Source organism: Mesoplodon mirus, assembly GCF_964341445.2.
Source record: "Mesoplodon mirus genome assembly, chromosome: 7".
In the NCBI taxonomy this organism is placed as follows: domain Eukaryota; kingdom Metazoa; phylum Chordata; class Mammalia; order Artiodactyla; family Ziphiidae; genus Mesoplodon; species Mesoplodon mirus.
Genome location: NC_138983.1, coordinates 25871980 through 25894539, shown reverse-complemented (window position 1 = coordinate 25894539; position 22560 = coordinate 25871980). Strand labels below are relative to the sequence as shown.

Below are 22560 nucleotides of genomic sequence, written 5' to 3'. Positions count from 1 at the left end.
TAAAAATGACTTACGGCTAATTCCTTGGGTATCTGTAAATCCCAAGAATGGGGAATTTTTAAAACAAGAAAGTGAAGAATCAGAAAGGAAAGTTATTTTTTTGTGTGTTAATTCAGAGTAAAAGACATCGTTTGTCCTTGCTTTTTCCATCTTAAAAAATGAAACCGAAAACAATATTTCAGAAAATCATCACGTTTATGCTTTTGTGACTCAGAGTATGTTTCATATTCTAAAAGCTCAAATATTTGAAAGCTTCAGCTTTAGTTGTTTGGTTTTCTGGTGGCAGGATACAACGGGGGTGGAGTGAAGGCTAGAACTGGTTTGGGAGAAGCAGTTGGGAAGAAGACACTGCAATGGGAGTGAGGGAACCTCGCATCTGGACCTGCTTCTGTCCCTGATGGGTTATGTGGCTTCTGGCAATGATGTCTCCACTCTGGACCATAGTGTCCTCTTTTGTTAAACAAATAAACAGAAAACACAGGGACTTAGAGCCTGTAATGACCGCGCACTTGTTTAGTGATTTTTTTTTTTAAGCATTTGTTTGGTGCTTTTCTGCTTGGGGAGCCCTTCCTCCCACCTCCATGATTTCCTCTGTTCCTCCCAGCCAGCCAGCGGGGCAGTTAGAGTGTGCTTGTTGCCCTCACGCCAGCCACAGCAATCCACAGATGCACACACAGCTGCGGGTGGCTAGAGGGTGCGTGCGAACCCAGGTCTTCTGACTTCAGCTCTTGGTATGTCTGCTTCTATCAGATGGTTCTAACGTTTTTTTTTGGCCAATAACATAGAAAGCTCTAGGAGTACCTTTTCTTTGTTATTTTTAATTTAAAATTACTATTTAAGGGCACTTAGCCACCTCTGGGGGGTCATCAACACCATCGGCACCACTGTGGAAAGGGGCATCAGAGAATCCTCAAGCAGGATGTCGTTTCTCTTCCCAAGCATGGAATTCCCAGCTTTCTGATCAGTTATTTCCTTGCCTCCTTTCCTGCGGAGTCACCTTTTTGCCCCGTCACCTCGCCTTTCTGCCTGCAGTTTTGCTCATTCGTGCTGGTTTCTCTGCAGGTACTGGGAGTGACACCAGCCCTCATGAGAGGTGTCTCTGGTCCTACATGGGATGTGAATAGTTTTTCTCTCAGAAATAGCCTAATTTGAAAGAAATCCCCTTTGCTGTTTGACATGGTGTGAACAATAGCATCAGGAATCCTTTTACATCCAACAAAATAAATATGTCTCCTTGGTGCCATGTTCCCAAACACAGGCAACCTCAGTTATTGTGCTTGAGATGCCCTAGGGTCTGAAAAAAAAGATTTGCATTCAGATACACAGTCCTTTCCTTTTGCATTTTGGATTATTGGATGGGATTTATGTTGGTGTCCTTGGCCATGGCAGGGAGCCATGTTCATCTTTGATTTTCCAGGTTGTGAGTTTCACAGTCCAACCCTTGTAGGTGGAACAGAAAAGAGATTTAAAATACACAAGTATCTTCCACATCTTTGCTTAAACGTCACTTCATCAGAGACCACTTCTCACCAACACTGCCCTGTAGGTTAGCTGCAGCATCTATGTGTTTGTAATTACCTAAGTTATCGTTTGAATGTGTTTAATGAGTCTTCTGTGATGTGGTGGAAGCTCTGTGAGGTCCGAGCGGTGCCTGTCTGGCCTACCCTTCTCTCCAGGACCTGTGATGAGCCGACGCCTGACTGCTTGATCCTTTGTTTCACAGGAAGGGACAATCTACAGATCACTGTCACCCCAACCCCCGTGTCATTTCCTCATGGGAAATTGTTACGGATTTCACCAACATGGCCCTTGTCCGAAGTCCGGTCTTCCTCAGCGGTGGACAGAATGCAGCCTGTGCCGGGACGGTCCCCTGACAACACTAGCTGGCCGCAGTCTGTGCAGACGCCTCCGCCCAAGACACACCGCCAAGTTCGGGCCCATGGGGACTTCTCTCCTTCCCCTTACCAAGGCAGTGGACATAGTGCCTCCCTTGAGCCTTCCAAGGATTCTACGGAGGCCCTGGTCCAACCAAGACCTCCAGGGGGAAAAGAAGCAGCCGCCGTGTCAGGTTTGCCTCACACCAGCATGCTTCCCACACTGTCCCCTCTCCCACCAGTGGCGTCCTTCCGTGCTGGCCTCCCATCCCGGCCACCGTGGGTAGGGACTCCTTCCATGGCCGAACTGCATTTCCCGAGGGCAGACGCTCTCCCCTCATCTTCATCTTCTTCATTGTCTCCTGACTCACCTCATTCCATCATCTTTTCTAAGCCAGCAGAGCGACCCACCAAAGTGCTTTTATTCCCCCAAACAGCTCCAACTGACTCATCCTCAAGTCAGAGCATAGCTAATCCCCTAAACCCATTTGCTGAGGAAATGAACCACACTCCATCCAAAAATGCCCAGGACTTAATAGGCATCCCTCGTCTAGGTTTTCCTGGATCCTCAAGCCCAGCAGAGGGTCCTCACTCAGCAGTCTCTCACACACTTGAGTTTCTGAGCTCTGTGGCCGACCTGGCCCATCTGTCTCTCCCTCCCCTAGCTCCCGGAAGTCTTCTTCAGCTTCCAGGTGGAACACCCTCATCATCGATGTTGGAAGGGGCTCCAAGTCCTGCATCCACGCAGCCAGTTGAAGCTGAGGTGGCCGAAAGAGCACATAATGGGGTGTCTCTGCCAGCCTTTAAGAGCACCGTGACCCATGAGGCTGTGTCTTCACCTGTCCAGGCTGAAGAATTGGTGGCAGTGGGAATGATCAGCCGAAAGGCAGCCCCTGCTACTGCAAAGGACTCTGCTCACCCCCTGCATTTGTCAGCAGCTCCAGAGAATTCCAAAGGGCCCGCCCTTTCAGCAGAATACACATCCTCCCCTTTGGTGCCTTCTCTGCCTCTCACCCGAGCCAGCCGAGGGCAAGAAATCCCTTCTGGTGAGGTTCTCACATCCCCATCAAATGGCGCAGTGGCAGACTTCCCCTCCATGCCTTCTTTCCTCCAGCTGGCAGGGAATCATGCCTCTCCATCCGCCATGCCCCCAGTGCCAACTCCTCAAGAAGCAGGAAATTATGGATCCTCTCCTACTGCAGCTGCAGACTTGCTCCTCTCAAGCACATTTCCTAATCTTCCTTCCACGACTTGGACATTTCCCCTGCAGAAAGAAGGTAGCGGAACAGCTGTTTTAAAGAAAAACAAAAAGGCAAATTTGACAGTTGCTCTCCAGACCCTTTCAAGTAAAGAGAGGCCAAGTCTTCACGCTGTGAGTGGAGTCACCTCTGATTTTATCACTGATCGGGTTTCTTCAGACATTACGCCACCAAGAACAAACCTCTTTCCTTCAGAATTATCTCCATCTTCCATCCCCTTCACACAAGCCACCCAGACTGTTTCCCCATCTCATAGCTCTTCCAACACCAAGCCAGATACTTACACAGCTGTGACGGACCATTCTGGGTTGCCAGTTTCAGCTTCCAAACAGGTGACAGCATTTCCCTCCTCCAATGAGGTCTATGATTTCTCAACAATGGGAGACATGAAGAAGCCAGCAATCACAGATGTTTTCTGGCATTCTCTTGCAGCAGAAACTGGATCCCTTTCAACAGAACCAATGATAGCTGGCTTGCTGCAACAAACAAATTATGATGTGAACGGGCACACAATTAACTCCACAAGTTGGGAAACTCACTCAGCTTCAACTGCTCCTCCCGGTGGTTTAAATTCTGCTGCCAGTACAATAAAATCTCGGGATTTCAAAGATTATGTTGGGCTTTTAGCGACTGCAGAAGGCTTTAGCATTCAGGATCCAGTCTCTGGTAGAAGCACTAACCAGCTCGTCCAACAGTCAGACGTTACCATAATTGGAAACCATACAGACTTCTTGTCCATAAACACTAACAACTATTCCAGAGACTTTCAAACAGCTGAGGTTGAAGATGACCCATCCATAAGTCAACATTCTATGTCTCATCCCCATCTACGGCTGCCTGCCCATCCAACACACTCTCCTGTGCTGACCTCTCCAAGTCTAACTTCCACAGCTAGCTTATGGGAAATGCTTTCAGATGGAATGGATACAGGTTTCCAAATTTCTGGCAACATCTATCCACCTCCGGTGATAAATGCTTCCCCACTGTTCCAGAGTATCCCGAGATATCACTCTACTGCTGAATCTCCTCCTCTATCAACCAGTGCCTTATTCAGGACCCCATCCAAAGCACTGCCGGCTTCTCAGCGCCCCGAGAAGTGGACAGGTGCAGCCACTAATGCAGGTAGTTTGTTTCCTGGTACCCCCCCCCCAAAATAGGTGTGACTGCTTCTGGGGCCAAAGCATCTTCAAGCTCAACACAGATACCCAGCTTTGCTCAGAAGGAGCAGATATACCTGATTCCAGGATGGTGAATGAGTTAGCAGTCCAGATAGTCAGGCCCCTGATCTTCTGCCAACTGATTTTTTGGAAAGTATTCAGAATTTAAGTGTCCTTATTTCCAACCATAGCTTTGCTCTAAGTGGCATTCTCATTATGGTTAATCGACTTAACGAACCTAAAGCTGTTTTGCCTAAATTCCAGTGCTCAGAGACTTTTCACCCCAGCAAACCCATAAGTTACGTCCATTCATTCCCACAGTGGTGGGTGCATTCCAGACCAATGACAAACTTCGCTTTTCTCTCTTTGCAGTGGACTCCTCGGTGTCGCCCAAGGCAGAACCAACAGCAGCAACCATGTTGTTTCTTCGGAAATCAAGTCCACTGGGGCTGTCTGCAGCCCTGGTTGCTAAGGGCACCGGCAGCAGCCCTTCGGCCGTGGCCTCGGGATTAGTCAAGAGCAGCTGGACCACTGCTGTAGCTAGAAACGTCACAAGCAACACAGCATCTGACCCAAAGGCGACACCAGGGGCAGCCCATCCAGCCTTCTCGTTCACGCCGACCTACATGTTTGCAAGAGCAGCACACACCATGAGCACTCCCACGGCCATGCAAGGGAACACGGGCACTGCCTCTGGCCTGTTGTCCACAACACACCTCCCCAGGAAACCACAAGCCATGTACACGGGCTTCCTGAACCCCACCAACCCAAACATGCCCAAGGTGTCCACCGCACGCCCGCTGACAATCACGGCAGCCTTGACGTCCATCACTGCACCAGTAAGGGCCACCCGGATGCCGCCTTTGTCAGCAGAAAACACAGACGCTGCTCTTCCCGCTGTGTCCACGGCCATGGTCACAAGTGGCAAAATGGCATCCAACCTGGAGTGTCATATGTCCAGGAAGCTCCTGGTGAAGACAGGTAAGAGTCCACTGTCCTGATTTGACTTGAAAGCAGCAAGTGCATCCTGGCCTCAGAGGTGTAGCAGAATTATTAGATTTCTTTGAGATCAGTGGTTCTTAACCGGGGGGGGGGATTTTGCCCCCCTGCCCAGCTACCAGGGGACATTTGGCCATGTCTGGAGATGTTTTTGGGTGTCTGCAACTTGGAGGGTAAGGAGGGTGTTACGGGCATCTAGTGAGTTAGAGACCTGGGATGCTGCTAAACATCCTACAGTGCACAGGACAATCAGGCAACAAAGAACGATCCAACCCAAAACATCAGTAATGCCGAGGTTGAGAAGCCCTGATCTTTATCAAGTGACAGAGGAGAGGGGCATCATGTGACATGGATTCTAGTCCTGGGATCCATCCTGATATCAGAGGCCCCTGGGAAACCAGTTCTGCCCGTGAGTCTGAGAAAGCAAATGTACACCAAAGTTTGCGTGTAGAGACGTCAGCGATGTCTCACATGCGTGAATGATGTGATCGGTAAAATACAGAATCTTGGGGAGGGCTACAGAACTCAGAAAGGCTTTCTGTCATGTATCTCCTCAACCAGCAGATACTAACAGTACAGCTACCGTACACTATGTTGGCGCCCAAGATTTCTTCTGATGTTAAAAAGGAGACCTTCTTGAAAAAGTCGCATAGATGCTATCTTTTTTAGCCCCCGCCTCTGATTTGCAGCAGATGGGCCAAGAAGGCACAGGATGCTTTTAATAGTGTGGTAATGTCTGCTATAAAAAGCATTAGACACATTATTTGAAAGAACATGCCAGTGTTGAATGCTCATGTCCCGCCTTCCTCTTCACCCCGCAAAGAATTAAATGAAATTATCTCTTGAGACGTATCTTATTCTAAAATGGGAAATTGTGAAACTAGGCAGAGCAGAAAGCACAATATCTTTTTCAGTTCCTCAAGCAGTCATGCCATCTGGTTTTCCACATCCCAGCCACCTAGGTGCGGAAATCTAGAACATTCTCCCCTCCCTCTTCTTCACAACCTCCCTTCACCCCAGCCACCCCCAGTCAACGACCGGTTCCTTCCAGTTCTACCTCCTAAATACCTCTTCCCTCCACCCTCACTGCCGCTTCCCTGGTTCACACCATCACCATCGCTCACCTAAATTTCTGAAACAACAGCCAGATTTCTCTCTCTGCCTTCAGACTTCCCCCACCCTCCAATCTGTTCTCCAGTCTGGAGTCCAGGGAGCCCCCTAAAATACATGCCTTTGCTTTAAACCCTTCATTTCCCACTGCCCCAGGACCGAGCCTGATATTGTAGGCTGAAAAATTCACTTCTCTCCCCTGGGCCTTTGCACTTGGTCTTCCCTCTGCTGGGAGTGGCAGGGGGCAGTCCCTCCGGCCTTGGCCTGGCTCACATCCATCATCCTCCAAGACTCAGTGGAAGCAACAGTTCCTCCTGGACACGTTCCCTGATCCCCACCCCCTTGCCCAGGTCAGGGCTGGTTGCTCCTCCAACGGCCTCCAACCACATGCTAGGCTTCCCTTCACATAGCACCTGTCATGTTCAATCACAAATGCCTCTTCTCCATGTCAGATCTCCATTCCTGTCTCTGTCCCACTTGTGGGGTGAGGACTGCACCTCCTGATGCAGGGTTGATTTAGGCTGTTTTAGGGCCTGCAGTTAAGGATGTTCGCAGGGATGCTGTTCCAGGAATTTCCTTGCATGCAGACTGGTCAGGGGCAGGCAAGACTTAGCCTGGCTTTCAGAGTCAGAGGCAGCGTTTGTCAGAAGTGAAGTGCCACCAGCATGCTGGCTCTCTCTCCACTAGGGCCACACGAATGGCTGGGGCCTTCTTTCCTTAGGACTTGAGTGGGACCAATGGAGCTACTGCCCCATTGGTTGGACCTGTGCCCACTAGCTTTGCTCAGAACCTGTAGGAGGTGGGGGTAGCTGGGGAGGAGAGGAGGGCTCATTAATTAGGAGGTCTGCTGCCTTACGCTGATTGCATGCTTCTGTTTCGCCCCACAGTTCTCTTTGTGACCCAAAGGAGGGTGCAGATCAGTGAAACCTTGAAGCTTAATGTAGCCAGAGGGCTCACACAGGCATTGCGGAAGGCATTTCACCAGAATGACGTCTTGGCTCATGTAAGCCCCCTGCTTTTGTAACCAGGCTCATCTATCTCTTCCTCCTGGGTCCAGAATCTGTTTAGATTGTTTTCTTCCTCCCTGGGTACCATAGCCACAACAGAAGTAGGATCTTTCATCATTTGGGCAAATAGTAATGCATGGTAGCTGGAGAAGGTCAAATTCTGAGATGGAAAATTGAGGATAATTGCCTTATGTCTAGATTTTTTTTTTTTTTAAGACTGGAGGTTCTGTTTTAAATTGTCCCATTATCCTGTTGTTTGGGGAAAGTATTTAATTGTATCAGTGTAATTTTGCTGAAACCATCCATTGTGTTTTTCCTTTATCTTCCTCACCATTGTGAACAATTAGTGATTTATTTCTGGACATTTAAAAATTACTCTGACTTGTAAACTGAGTCCACCTTTGCTTAAATTGCCAGCAGCAGATAGGGAAGTAAACATTTTTTTTCTCTAAACACTTTAATGCCAAGAACTATTTAACAACCACTAGGTGATTTTGATGGCATATCTAAGTGACGGAAGGCTTGCTTTACACCCTTTTGGTTTGATTCCAAGTTTTAAAGCAGTAAATGTGATCAGCAGTCAGTGGACAACCCTTTACATCACTAAAAAATATTGCTCTCGCTTCCTCCTTTGATGCTTTGTGCCCCAGCTGCATTCAGATTAGGGGTCCTTCCCCACCACCACATGAAGGACTAGGAAGGAGATTGGGTACACGGTTTATTGGTCACTGTTAATCTCTTTTATATAATTCTGAAAAAAAAAAAAGAAGAAATGCTCTCCACGAGAGGCATCTGTGGTTTCTGCACCAGAAACTTTATTTGAAAGTTGAAAATGTGCATGCTTCTATGTGGTTACCTGAGACAGTTTTCACTAAACCTTGGTCATTTGCAAATTACCCTCACAGCTTTTGCCTTTTTTGCATATCATCACAGACCGCTGTGACAATTAGTCCATGTTAGTTTTTTTTTAAAATCAGCTTTTATTTAAAAAACACTTAAGATTGGGATCGACATACACACACTACTGTATATAAAATAGATAACTGATAAGGACCTGCTGTATAACACAGGGAACTCTTCTCAATACTCTGTAGTGACCTATATGGGAAGGAATTTTAAAAGAGTGGATATATGTATATGTATAATTGATTCACTTTGCTGTTCACCTGAAACTAACACAACATTGTAAATTGACTATACTCCAAAAAATTAAAAAAAAACACTTAAACACGTTTCTTTTGAAAGGATGTTTGATATTACCACCATAAATGGCAATCAGGATCATTTGCCACAAATAAAACGTAATCATAAAAAGGAGACTAGGGAGTTCCCTGGTGGTCTAGTGGTTAGGATTTGCACCTTCACTTCCATGGGTCAGGTTCAATCTCTGGTCAGGGAACTGAGATATTGCAAGCCGAGCGGTGTGGCCAAAACTTTTAAAAGATAAAAATAAAAATGAAAATAATGGGAACAGTCTGTTAAATTCAAGCTAGACATTGTTGCTTACAGAAGGCATTAAGGCTGGGCTTGGTGTTCCTTTGTTTGTTTAAAAATATGGTTAGCAAGGATTAGAGAGGTGTTAAAAGTCAATTATCCTCAAACTGAGACCTGCTCCTTGAGGTAATTGGAAGGACTGGAATGGGAGTAACTTTCTTGCTGGGTGATTTGGTGGCATTTGGTGCTGAGCCCATGTTCCATCCAGAAAGTCACCTAAAGTCCTATCTAAAGTCACCTTGAACACTGCCTTTAGGTAACAACGTGCTGGGGAGCACACAGTGTGGAGGAAGCAAAGGCATACCCAGCCTGCTGCAAAATCAATTGTCTTGGTTTCTTTGGCAAATACACATGACACTCCTAATGGAGATGCAAGAATAAGGGGGAGGAAAGCAGGTGTTAAAAACACCCTGAACTGCTGATATAAAACACTAAGGAAACAAAAGAAAGTAAATAAAATCGAAAGTCTCAGAATCTTCCAGCTGGGTCAGAATGATCTCAGATCATCAACATCCCTTAGGACTCAGCTGTAAGAGAAACTCTCCATGGCCCATCCCTGCCTTGGTCTTGAACCAGTCACAGGCTAAGAATGGAGTGAAGTCTGAACAGTTCTTCTCTCAGCTTCTAAAGAAAGGAATTTGGGCTTCCCTGGTGGCGCAGTGGTTGAGAGTCCGCCTGCCGATGCAGGGGACACGGGTTCGTGCCCCGGTCCGGGAGGATCCCACATGCCGCGGAGCGGCTGGGCCCGTGAGCCATGGCCGCTGAGCCTGCGCGTCCGGAGCCTGTGCTCCACAACGGGAGAGGCCACAACAGTGAGAGGCCAGCGTACCGCAAAAAAAAAAAAAAAAAAAAAAAGAAAGGAATTCACCTCATATACTACCTGACCCCTGTCCTAAAGGGCCTCCACTTAATCTATCACTTCTGCCTTTTAATGTTTATAAATGATGAGAAATATGATACAGCTGTTTTTTCCAGCATTCCATTCCCTGGAAATCTCTTTTGCCTGCCGTCTCCTGCCTGCCTTCTTGGGTGCTAATTGATGCTCACAGGATTATACTGAGGCACTTAAAGAATAATAATTTCAAAAAACCCACACATTTAATTCTATTCCAGAATTAAATTAAATATAGATTGACTCCTGTATCCATAGGTTCAATATAAACTATATTTTGTTGTATTCTTGTATTTTGAGACTTGACAATCCCCGTAGGCTTATGGGATTGTTAGAATATTTGTCGAATGGGAGTGTCCTATTCCTCAGCCATGCTGAGTAACAGTTGTGGTTCTAAGAAACACCAAGAAGAACTTAAAGTGCCACGGAAATGAACACTGAGTTCTGTGGGTCCATTTGTTTTGTAGGTGGACATTCTGGAATATTCTCACAACGTCACTGTTGGTTATTATGCTACCAAAGGGAGGCTGGTCTACTTGCCTGCTGCAGTGATTGAAACGCTGGGCGTTTATGGGATCAGCAATGTCACTGCAGATCTGAAGCAACACACCCCAGCCTTGCAGTCTGTGGCAGTACTTGCCTCCCCGTGGACTCCCCAGCCTGCAGGCTACTTGCAGCTGAAAACAGGCAAGTAACTCAGAAGGAAAGGATTCCTATCCATTCTGGGATCAGCGGTGGTCCCAAGAGGACACCTGTTTGAAAACTCCATCACTGGCAGCTCTGTTATTTCTTAGAGTCATTGTGTACCTTCCTCCAAGGGCCTTGCTAATCAAATGTCCAAGTCCCCTGCACAGCAGCCTAAACTTTTCCAACCTGGATTCATTAGAAATATTCCTTCACAGGAGTCTTTCTTCCCAATTTATATAATTATGAGTATATTGTACTTGTGAGCATCAAATACTGTATTTTTTTTTCCTGTATTACCAGTGGATACTGAGGAGAGTTGAGCGTCCATAAAATCTGTGCTTTGCAGCAACACGTTCCAGATGCCCCTGAATCAGAATCTCTGAGCTTAGGCCTTGGAATCTTTCTTTCAAACTCCCTGGTGACTCTGATCCTGTGGTTTGTAAGCCACAAGAGTAGAGGAACCACTGAAATTGAAAGACTCAAACAACTTAGTCATGCAGGCCAATTGATTGTTTGTTTCCCCGCCAAAGAAACAGAATACATGATCACTCTTAAGCCATTTTGTTGTCTTGGAGCAGATGTCTCCATATGCCAATCAAATGAAATCACAAAATCCTTTGCATTGGAGGGAATCTCAGGTTCAGTCCCGCTTTTAATTCTTCTATGTTATAAATCATTTTAAAAGTCACTTCCAAAACTGCAACTGTCCTTCTTATTTGTCTGATTTCTCTGATGTAAAATCATGCCGTTTTATATCATGACTGCTATTAAGTTCAAGGAACTAAGACACAGAGCTTTGGTGAGCACTGATATATTACTCTCATTCTAGTGCTACAGTTTGTGAGCCAGTCGGACAACATACAGTCCTGCAAGTTTGCTCAGACGATGGAACAGAGGCTACAGAGGGCCTTCCAGGACGCCGAGAGGAAGGTTCTGAATACTAAAAGCAACCTGACGATTCAGGTAAGGAGGAGAGTGCTTCAGCTGTGTAGTTGACAGAGACCAACCGGAACACAAATGTTGGCAAGAAGTGATTTGGTCCTGCATTTCAAAGCAGGTGTAACGTAACTTTGTACTTCGGGCATGTGATATCAACAGGAGAAGGTGCCACTTTGGGGCCACTGAGTTGAGTCAGCCTAGCAATGATGAGGATGTCTGGGGTGTGGTGGTCATGACAAGGGAGATGCTGTGACACTGTGTACCTGCTGTGATTTGGGATTTTATATTTATTTTCCCAAGCCTTTCTTGGGAAGGCTTAAAGCTTCCTTAAGCCTTTCTAATACATTTATTATTATTATTATTTATTTATTTATTTTTGCGGTACGCAGGCCTCTCACTGTTGTGGCCTCTCCTGTTGCGGAGCACAGGCTCCGGACGCGCAGGCTCAGCGGCCATGGCTCACGGGCCCAGCCGCTCCGCAGCATGTGGGACCTTCCCAGACCAGCGCACAAACCCGTGTCCCCTGCATCGGCAGGTGGACTCTCAACCACTGCGCCACCAGGGAAGCCCCATTTATTATTTTTAAAAAATGAAGTAGAATATACTCTATAGGTCAAATGTCACATATAAAATGAATCATTTCTAAATAGCTAACTCACCAAGATTTGCCTATTCTGTGATTTTCTTTGAGCTGTTTTCCCGGCATCCACACGAACAATCACCTTATGTTAGACACACACACACACACACACACACACACATTTTAGGGTTTACTATGTGCCAGGACTGTGCTCAGTGTTTTATAAATGTTTTGCTACATAATACTCAAGACATCCTTCTGAGGTGTTATTATCGGCATTTCACAGGAGAGGGAACTGAGAGAAGGGTAGGAAACTTCCAGAAGGTCACACAGTTGGTAAGGGATGGAATTGAGACTTGAGCCAAAGCCCATACCCTACTCTACCGTGGTCTACTAGCACCAATGCAATGCCGAAACGGGATCCTTGATGAACTGTTTGGCAAGCATATGCATTATCGTACAGGGCAGTCCCACTCCTGGTATACTGTGTGTCAGCTTCCTGGATTTACAGTAGACATGCTACCAAAGGCGTCTCTCAGACCCAGTTTTTACAATGATACTGATAACATCTCACTAAAGACAGATGCTTCTTAATCATATTCATCCAGCCCCCAAATTTCTCTAATTAACTGTACTAACTAATGTCTCTGTTTTTACTGAATTAAAGCCTTTGCAATTAAACCCAGTGGTTTTAAAATTGACATTTAGCATAAGTGAATTATCAGCAAAGCCAATATGATGTGGAAAGCATACATTTTAATTTGAATGAGCAGTCGTCCTTTTCTAGATTCACCCAAAGTATATATGGAAGTATCTCATTATGATCTGGTTCATATTAGACTAAGATCTAAAAATATGTCACAGACATAAGATTTATGTAAGGAGTGTGACTCAACTCCTTTTTCTTTCTGATTGCATTTATGATCCTCACAGGTACATGAGTCTTATTGGAGCTTGGCAGTGGAACATATTCTAATTATATTCAAGAAGCACAGACTTATCAGCCAGCTTCTCTTTATCAGGCACTGGAAGGGACACCAAGATACATAAGCTGCCCTTGGCCTTAAGAAGCCTCTCTTGTATTGTCGTATGATAGTCAGGGGCCATGAGATGAAACTTTATAAAGCAAGTAACAAACATTCCTTGGAAAAGACTACGATGGGCAATTAGATAATTGCATTTAAATAGATTTTAGATGCTCTCGAACATATCCACAGCTTTGGGTGAATTGTTTTATTAACCCTCTTTCACTTTTTGCCTTGGCTGGCAGGAAGCCCAGAGCCAAAGTTGTTGTGTGGATTTAGTAACCCTCTAGGCCCCTATATCATGCATAGATTGCTACATGCTAATCATCCCCCCAGGGTTGTCTTTAATCTGTTTTTTCAGGACCTGGTTTTGTAATTAATAAATTACCATTTTATTGTATTAAATGTAATTTGTGGGGCACCTTGGATCTTTTGTGGAATAAGACCATGTAAATATTTAATTTGTTCAGAGAGTCATCGAAAAAGTAACTTAATTATTTTTTACTTGTATAGCATAGATATTAGGGGCTAGAGTATAGTAGACTCAGTTAGGACTTTTTGATTATAAGCAACAGAATCCAAGCTCACAGGCTTATGCAAAAAGAGGAAGTGATTGGGTCATGTAACCAAAAGGTTCACAGCTCCTTACTTCAGGAACAATTGGATCCAGGTGCTTACATGATTTCTTCATGAAGTTCTCTCTTCATCTCTTGGCTTGCCTTGCTCTGGGTGGCATCATCCTCAGGCCCCTGGCGCCTCCAGGTTTGCCTCATCCTTATTACTTACAGTCTCATGGATCCAGAGTGCCTTTTTTGTGTCATTCCAGTCAAAATCCTGGATTAGTTTTCATTGAACCCTCTTGGATCATGTGCCCATTTCTGGACCAGTAACTGTGGTCAAGGATATGAAATATCCCAGTCAACTAAGTCTGGCTGAGATGCCCACTCCTGGAACCTGAGTGGGACAACTGCACCCAAAGCACATGAACTGATTGGAGAGGAGGAGGTGTTTCCACAAGGAGAATTGTGGTGCTGACAAGGAAGAAGGGAGAATGGATACTAAGAATGAAAACAACAGCTTTCCATTCTGTCAGCATTGTGGGTCTAATTAGCTAAATGAATCACGGCATGAGTGAATGGGAAGTAAGAGATACGGTCAGAACCCATATGCGTCTAAGAGTAGAGGGGTAATGGGAAAGTATCCCCTGCAAGGGACAAGGCATGACTATCAAGGAACAGTGCTATGACCTTGGTTTCAGGCCTGTGGATCTCTTCTTATTTATGAAGTTGTTGTTAAGCAGCCCCCAAGAATGGTCACAATTTTCTTAGCTATAAAAAAAAAAATGAGTATAGTAAAGAAAACACAAATAAATGGAAAGACATTCTGTGCTCATGAATTGGAAGACTTAGTATTGTTATGATGTCAAATACTACCCAGAATGATCCCTATGCAATCCCTATCAAAATTCCGGTGATGTTTTTTGCAGAAATAGAAAAATCCATCCTAAAATTCACCTGAAATATCAAGGGACCCCGAATAGCTGAAACAATCTTGAAAGAGGAAAACAAAGTTGGAGGTCTCACACTTACTGATTTCAAAACTTAGTGCAAAACTATGGTAATCAAAGCAGTATGGTACTGGCATAAAGACAGACATATGGACCAATGGAACAGAATAGAGAGCCCAGAAATAAACCCTTACATATATGGTCAAATGATTTTTGATGAGACCATTTGGTGGGGGAAGGGACAGTCTTTTCAACCAGTACTACTAGGAAACTGGATATCCACAAGCAAAAGAATGAAGTTGGATCCTCACCTAACACCGTATGCAAAAGTTAACTCAAAACAGATCAAAGACCTAAATGTAGGAGCTAAAACTGTAGGACTCTTAGAAGAAAATAGGGGAGAAAAGCTTCATGACATTGGATTTGGCAGTGATTTGTTGATATGACACCCAAAGCACAGGTAACAAAAGAAAAAATAAATAAGTTAGATGTCATCAAAATTAAAACCTTTTGTGGCTCAAAGGACATAATCAAAAGGCAACCCACAGAATGGGAGAAAATATTTGCCAATCATGTATCTATAGGGGGTTAATATCTAGAATATGTAAAGAACTCCTACAGCTCAGCAACAGAAAAACCAAACAACCCAAGTAAGAAATGGGCAAAGGACTTGAATAGACATTTCTCCAAAGACGATATACAGGTAACCAATAAGCACATGAAATGATGCTCGACATGACTAATCATTAGGGAAATGCAAATAAAAACCATGAAATACCACTCACACCTATTGAGGATGGCTATTATATTTTATTTATTTATTTATTTATTTATTTATTGCGTTACTTGGGCCTCTCACTGTTGTGGGCTCTCCCGTTGCGGAGCACAGGCTCGGGACGCGCAGGCCCAGCGGCCATGGCTCACGGACCCACAGGATGGCTATTATAAAAAAAAAATAGAGAATAATAAGCATTGGTAAGGAGAAATTGGGATTCTTGTGCACTGCTGGTGGACGTGTCAAATGGTGCAGCTGCTGTGGAAAACAGTATGGCATTCCCTCAAAAAACATAGAATTACCATATGATTCAACAATTCTATTTCTGGGTATACACCCAATAGAATTTAAACCAGGGACTTGAACAGATATTGGAACACCGGTGTTCATAGCAGCATTATTCACAACAACCAAAAGGTGGAAGCAACATAAGTGTCCATCCGTGGGTGAATGGATAAGTCAATGTGGTACATACATGTGATGGAATATTATTCATCCTTAAAAAGGAGGGAAATTCTGGCACAGGCTACAACATGAATGTACCTTGAGGACATCATGCTAAGTGAAAGAAGCCAGTCACAAAAGGACAAATACTGTATGATTCCACTTATAAAAAGTATTTAGTTTTGTCAAATTAATAGAGAGAGAAAATAGAATGGTGGTTTCTAGGAGCTAGGAAGAGGAAGAAATGGGGTGTTATTTAGTAGGTACAGAGTTTCAGTTTGGAATGATGAAAAAGTTTTGGAGATGGATGGTGGTGATAACTGCACAATAATGCGAATGTACTCAATGCCACTGAACTGTACACTTTAAATGGTTAAAATGTAATGCGTATTTTACCACAAAAAAGTATGAAACTAATATAATGTTGTATGTCAGTGATGTCTCCTCAATAAAAAATTCTTATCTGAAAAAATGTATAAGTTACCTGATCGAGTGTAGTATGTACAGAGATACCATATTGCAAGCTCTTTGGGATCCAGTGAGATTTAGTTTTGTTGAAAAGCAAAAAACTAGAGTGTTCAGAATAGAGATAAAGGTTGCAAAGTTATTTTAGTTATTATTTTTTTAGGTCACAGTGCAGTGAGGTCTTTTGAATTATTCAGAAAGAGGTGCCTTTTTTCTAGGTACCTTGGGAGAGGCAGGAATATCTGTGGCTAAACCACATTCCAGAAATACTGTTGGAGAGGAAGTAAGAGTTGACCAGAAAAGTTGACTCCGTATGTCATTAATCATGGGACTCTAGGTACTGTGTTAGAGAATTTAAAAGGAACTTCCACTTATGGGAGAAAGTTCGAAATAACATGAAGAAGCTACTCTTGACGGTCTTCTTCAAAGTAAGGTTTAAAAGGAGCGTTGCAGTGATATTTATGTCTGAGCACACAGAGGTCTGGGACAGACTGGGTATCTGTTTCCGGCAGAAAGAGAGGACACATTCAAATGAAGATAATTTGAGGAAAGTCCAAGGAAAAGGACTTTGTAGAAGTGTGGGTGGGCTCTAGGGAAACCACAGGGACAGTGCAGCTGCCAAGGCTGTGACAGTTGGGGCTGATGCCATGAGAGGAGCGAGCAGTTGTGGGAAGCCTGAGGCCAGAGCTGCCCAACATGAGCTGTGACCTCACAGGAGGGAGTCCCTGGCACCAACTCTCTGACCTCACTCTCCTCCTTCTCTCCCACATCCTCCTGAGCTCCCTGCAGCTGAAGCCAGGGGTCCAAGGAGCCCATTGACGTGGTCCACAGGGGTCTGCCTCGGGGGGCGCTGAGCAGGATGAGGGCAGGGTGGCAAACGGATCTGGAGGGGGAAGGGGGAGACGCCCAGCACAGAAGCCCATAAAGAGTGTCTCACCAGACGGAATGCCTTCCTACTGCATCTGTTTTTCAAATCTCATCTGTGTGATATTTTTATGTATACATTGACCTATAAAAGTCTCACTTCCTCATAACTAAAAAACTGACTTAGACAAGATTTGAGAAGAAAACCACACCATCTCATAGTAATATTAACATGTTTTACATTGAATTAATAGACCACAATGAAATGGAATCTCTCTCTAAAGAAGCTGTTTTCTATTTCTGAATTCATTTTGTCATCAGGTTCGGTCACGCTGTCCATGACTAGGTTGATGATGGACGGTGTGCATTCCCCGTCCTTTCAACTTTAAAACCCCCAAAAGTTTGACTCAGGCTTTCCCTGTCTGAGCAGTTGAGTCCTCCTTAAATTTACCATTCCTATGCTCTATTGTGTATTTTCAGAACCATAAAAGTAGCCTGAGACCATTTAGCCCCTGGAAAAGATACACACAGCAGTGGTTAAAACCCAAAGTCAGGCTGCCTGGGTTGGAATCCTGTCTCTGTCACTTATTAGCTGTGTGACCTTGGGCAAGTCCCTTGATCATTCTGGGCTTCAGTTTCCTCCTCTGTAAAAGGGAGTCATAACAGGATATACCTCCTAGGGTTGCGGTGAGGATTAAATGAGATCATGTGCCCTTAGCACGATGTCTGGCATGTAAGCAAGCAATCTGTAAGTGACAACTATTGTTATTCTTATCTCTTCCTCGCTCTCTTCCCACCTCCCTTTCATTCCTAACCTCAGCTTCTCCTTAAACTTCTCCTCCCACGGCCTCCATGAAACAGACCCTCATCTTATTTGGCATGTCTCCCTCCCCTTTCCTCCTGTGTCGATTCAGATGGTGAGCACGTCCAACGCCTCCCAGACAGTCACCTTGGTGTATGTGGTGGGCAATCGAAGCTCCTTCCTCAACGGCACCGTGGCCAGCAGCCTCCTCCGCCAGCTCTCCGCTGAGCTGGTGGGGTTCTACCTCACCTACCCGCCGCTCACCATCGCTGAACGTGAGTATGTCCACGTCCTACAGGGACTCTGCCATCTTCTCCGGGGCCCTCTCTGTTTAGCAAACCTCCGTGGTGCCAGGCCACATGCTAACTCTTTTGTCATTATATCGCAACTGAAACGTGATCAATGGGGATTGAATTGATGAAAACTTTATTACACGTTGAAAACAGCACTAGGTGCTTTTACCCTTCACTAATATCATATCTCATTTAATTCTCACAACTACCCTATAAGGTAGGTGCAAAATTAACTCCATTTTGCAGATGGGAAAACTGAAACTCCAAGAGTTTTAACAAGATGCCTACTCTGACATAGCTAGCGAGACATGGAACCTGGGGTTTGAACCCAAGCAGTCTGCCTTCTGAGCTTATACCACTGCCTGGTATGGCATCTGTCCTCGTGGCAATCTGGGTTGCTATGGTTTCCTCCACTTCTGCCATCAGCAAATGTTCCTGGGCCTTCAGCCCTTGCCCGGGCTATAGATATTATAATGCAACTCATGTGCAGTCAGCATCGTGACTTCACTTGATGAAGTCCCCATAGGCTTGTGGCCTCATCTTCCTCTAATGCTTCAGTTACATAATCCTCATTACCATGCAGCAGGCATAGACTTTGAAGACGATGCAGCCTACATTTTGTACCCAAACATTTACTCGGTAGCCAAAGGAAGTGAAGATCTATGCTCTTAAATTTAATCATTGGTACATTTCTAAAGGTCACTGGGCAAGTTTTTTTTTTAAACACGTATCAGCAAAATTGTTTCTATTTCCTTCTTTGGTTGCTTTATATATTGTAGATAAGTGAGATAATGTGTGTGAATGTACTTATTAGCACATAGTAGACACTCAGAGTTTTTGTTTGTTTGTTTGTTTGTTTGTTTTGCGGTACGCGGGCCTCTCACTGTTGTGGCCTCTCCCATTGCGGAGCACAGGCTCCGGACGTGCAGGCTCAGCGGCCGTGGCTCACGGGCCTAGCCGCTCTGCGGCATGTGGGATCCTCACGGACTGGGGCACGAACCCGTGTCCCGTGCATCGGCAGGCGGACTCCCAACCACTGCGCCACCAGGGAAGCCCCAGAGTTTTTTTTTAATGTTTGTTTAATGACAAGCTTTTGTGACTTTCCATATACTAGGGAAAGATGCTTCTGGATTTTATGGAAAAGATGATGTCATAAAAGATGGCATTATGTCACCTGGCAGCACGTGAAGAATTTCCTTTTTCATTATCTTGATATTCTGAGAATAATAACAATAACACAACTATGATTTATTGAGTACTTACTATGTGCCAGGTACTATGCTAAGCCTTTTACATGTATTAACTCTGATGGTCACCACACCTGTAAAGAAATGGTACTGTTACATTTGGCTACAAAACTTAGTCTTTGACACTGGAAAAATCCATTCAAGAAATAATTATTCCTAAAAATGTTATGATGGTTGGATAATTTTTAAAGAGAAAGCTATTGTTAAGATAGGTTCTAGCTGTAGGTCTTGACAACGGAAGTGTTTCACTTAAGAAGGTTTTGATGGAAAAACCGAAAGCAGACATGCAAAAGCCCTTTACTGAGTATTTTAGTTTTCTGAATAGCAAGTTTCAGTCTGTATGTCCTAGAGTTCCCAAGAATGATAAAGCAGGATTTAGCTGCTTGGTATTTTGTCAGCTATGTCTATTTCTCTGAACAATATTTACATATAAAACTTGTGAAAGTAATTTGGTGTGTTTCTTGTTTGTTTTAGCACTGGAATACCCCAACCTTGATATATCAGAAACAACCAGAGACTACTGGGTAATTACAGGTAATCTCTTCTTTCATTTCCCCTTTCACCCTATCAGGTTGGTTTATTTTTCTTTTCCTTTCTTTCTTTCTTTCTTTCTTTTTTCTCTCTCTTTCTTTTCTTTCTTTATTATTTTTTAACATCTTTTAACATCTTTATTGCTTTACAATGTTGTGTTAGTTTCTGCTGTATAACAAAGTGAATCAGCTATATGTATACGTATATCCCCATACCTCCTCCCTCTTGTGTCTCCCTCCCACCCTCCCTATCCCACCCCTTTAGGTGGACACAAAGCACCGAGCTGATCTCCCTGTGCTATGTGGCTGCTTCCCACTAGCTATCTATTTTACGTTTGGTAGTGTATATATGTCCATGCCACTCTCTCACTTCGTCCCAGCTTACCCTTCCCCCTCCCCGTGTCCTCAAGTCCATTCTCTATGTCTGCGTCTTTATTCCTATCCTGCCCCTAGGTTCATCAGAACCTTTTTTCTTTTTAGATTCCATATATATGTATTAGCATACTGTATTTGCTTTTCTCTTTCTGACTTACTTCACTTTGTATGACAGACTCTAGGTCCATCCACCTCACTACAACTAACTCAATTTTGTTTCTTTTTACGGCTGAGTAATATTCCATTGTATATATGTGCCACATCATCTGTATCCATTCATCTGTCGATGGACACTTAGGTTGCTTCCATGTCCTGGCTATTGTAAATAGTGCTGCAATGGACATTGTGGTACATGTCTCTATTTGAATTTTGGTTTTCTCAGGGTATATGCCCAGTAGTGGGATTGCTGGGTCGTATGGTAGTTCTATTTGTAGTTTTTTTAGGAACTTCCGTACTGTTCTCCATAGTGGCTGTATCTATTTACATTCCCACCAACAGTGCCAGAGGGTTCCCTTTTCTCCACACCCTCTCCAGCATTTATTGTTTGTAGATTTTTTTATGATGGCCATTCAGACTGGTGTGAGGTGATACCTCATTGTGGTTTTGATTTGCATTTCTCTAGTGATTAGTGATGTTGAGCATCCTTTCACGTGTTTGTTGGCAATCTGTATATCTTCTTTGGAGAAATGTCTGTTTAGGTCTTCTGCCCATTTTTGGATTGGGTTGTTTGTTTTTTTGATATTGAGCTGCATGAGCTGCTTGTAAATTTTGGAGATTAATCCTTTGTCAGTTGCTTCATCTGCAAATATTTTCTCCCATTCTGAGGGTTGTCTTTTCGTCTTATCTATGGTTTCCTTTGCTGAGCAAAAGCTTTTAAGTTTCATTAGGTCCCATTTGTTTATTTTTGTTTTTATTTCCATTTCTCTAGGAGGTGGGTCAAAAAGGATATGCTGTGATTTATGTCATAGAGTGTTCTGCCTATGTTTTCCTCTAAGAGTTTTATATTGTCTGGCCTTACATTTAGGTCTTTAATCCATTTTGAGTTTATTTTTGTGTATGGTGTTAGGGAGTGTTCTAATTTCATTCTTTTACATGTAGCTGTCCAGTTTTTCCAGCACCATTTATTGAAGAGGCTGTCTTTTCTCCATAGTATATTCTTGCCTCCTTTATCAAAAATAAGGTGACCATAGGTGTGTGGGTTTATCTCTGGGCTTTCTATCCAGTTCCATGGATTTATATTTCTGTTTTGGGGCCAGTACCATACTGTCCTGATTACTGTAGCTTTGTAGTACAGTCTGAAGTCCAGGAGCTTGATTCCTCCAGCTCCATTTTTCTTTCTCAAGATTGCTTTGGCTCTTTGGGGTCTTTTGTGTTTCCATACAAATTGTGAAATTTTTTGTCCTAGTTCTGTGAAAAATGCCATTGATAGTTTGATAGGGATTGCACTGAATCTATAGATTGCTTTGGGTAGTAGAGTCATTTTCACAATGTTGATTCTTCCAATCCAAGAACATGGTATATCTCTCCATCTGTTTATATTATCTTTAATTTCTTTCATCAGTGTCTTATAGTTTTCTGTATATAGGTCTTTTGTCTCCTTAGGTAAGTTTATTCCTAGGTATTTTCTTCTTTTTGTTGCAGTGGTAAATGGGAGTGTTTCCTTAATTTCTCTTTCAGATTTTTCATCATTAGTGTTTAGGAATGCAAGAGATTTCTGTGCATTAATTTTGTATCCTGCTACTTTACCAAATTCATTGATTAGCTCTAGTAGTTTTCTGGTAGCATCTTTAGGATTCTCTATGTATAGTGTCATGTCATCTGCAAACAGTGAGAGCTTTACTTCTTCTTTTCCGATTTGGATTCCTTTTGTTTCTTTTTCTTCTCTGATTGCTGTGGATAAAACTTCCAAAACTATGTTGAATAATAGTGGTGAGAGTGGGCAACCTTGTCTTGTTCCTGATCTTAGAGAAATGGTTTCAGTTTTTCACCATTGAGAACGATGTTGGCTGTGGGTTTGTCATATATGGCCTTTATTATGTTGAGGTAAGTTCCCTCTATGCCTACTTTCTGGAGAGTTTTTATCATAAATTGGTGTTGAATTTTTTCAAAAGCTTTTTCTGCATCTATTGAGATGATCATATGGTTTTTATCCTTCCATTTGTGAATATGGTTTATCACATTTGATTGATTTGCATATGTTGGAGAATCCTTGCATTCCTGGGGTAAACCCCACTT

The 22560-nt window shown here is 43.8% G+C and overlaps 1 protein-coding gene across 2 annotated transcripts in view; it reads left to right on the top strand.

Moving 5' to 3' along the window:
• KIAA1549L (KIAA1549 like) overlaps positions 1-22560 on the top strand; it is a gene marked incomplete at both ends in the record, with an annotated part of 280146 nt that overhangs the window by 145237 nt on the left and 112349 nt on the right. The window contains 7 exons of one of the 2 annotated variants that reach the window (XM_082627296.1): positions 1724-2068; positions 4663-5271; positions 7287-7402; positions 10260-10479; positions 11309-11442; positions 17993-18155; positions 19895-19954. In XM_082627296.1, the coding sequence (XP_082483422.1) occupies positions 1724-2068; positions 4663-5271; positions 7287-7402; positions 10260-10479; positions 11309-11442; positions 17993-18155; positions 19895-19954 (1647 nt within the window). Of the gene's footprint in view, positions 1-1723; positions 4238-4662; positions 5272-7286; positions 7403-10259; positions 10480-11308; positions 11443-17992; positions 18156-19894; positions 19955-22560 lie in introns of both variants that reach the window. The other variant, XM_082627295.1, reaches the window with a different exon arrangement.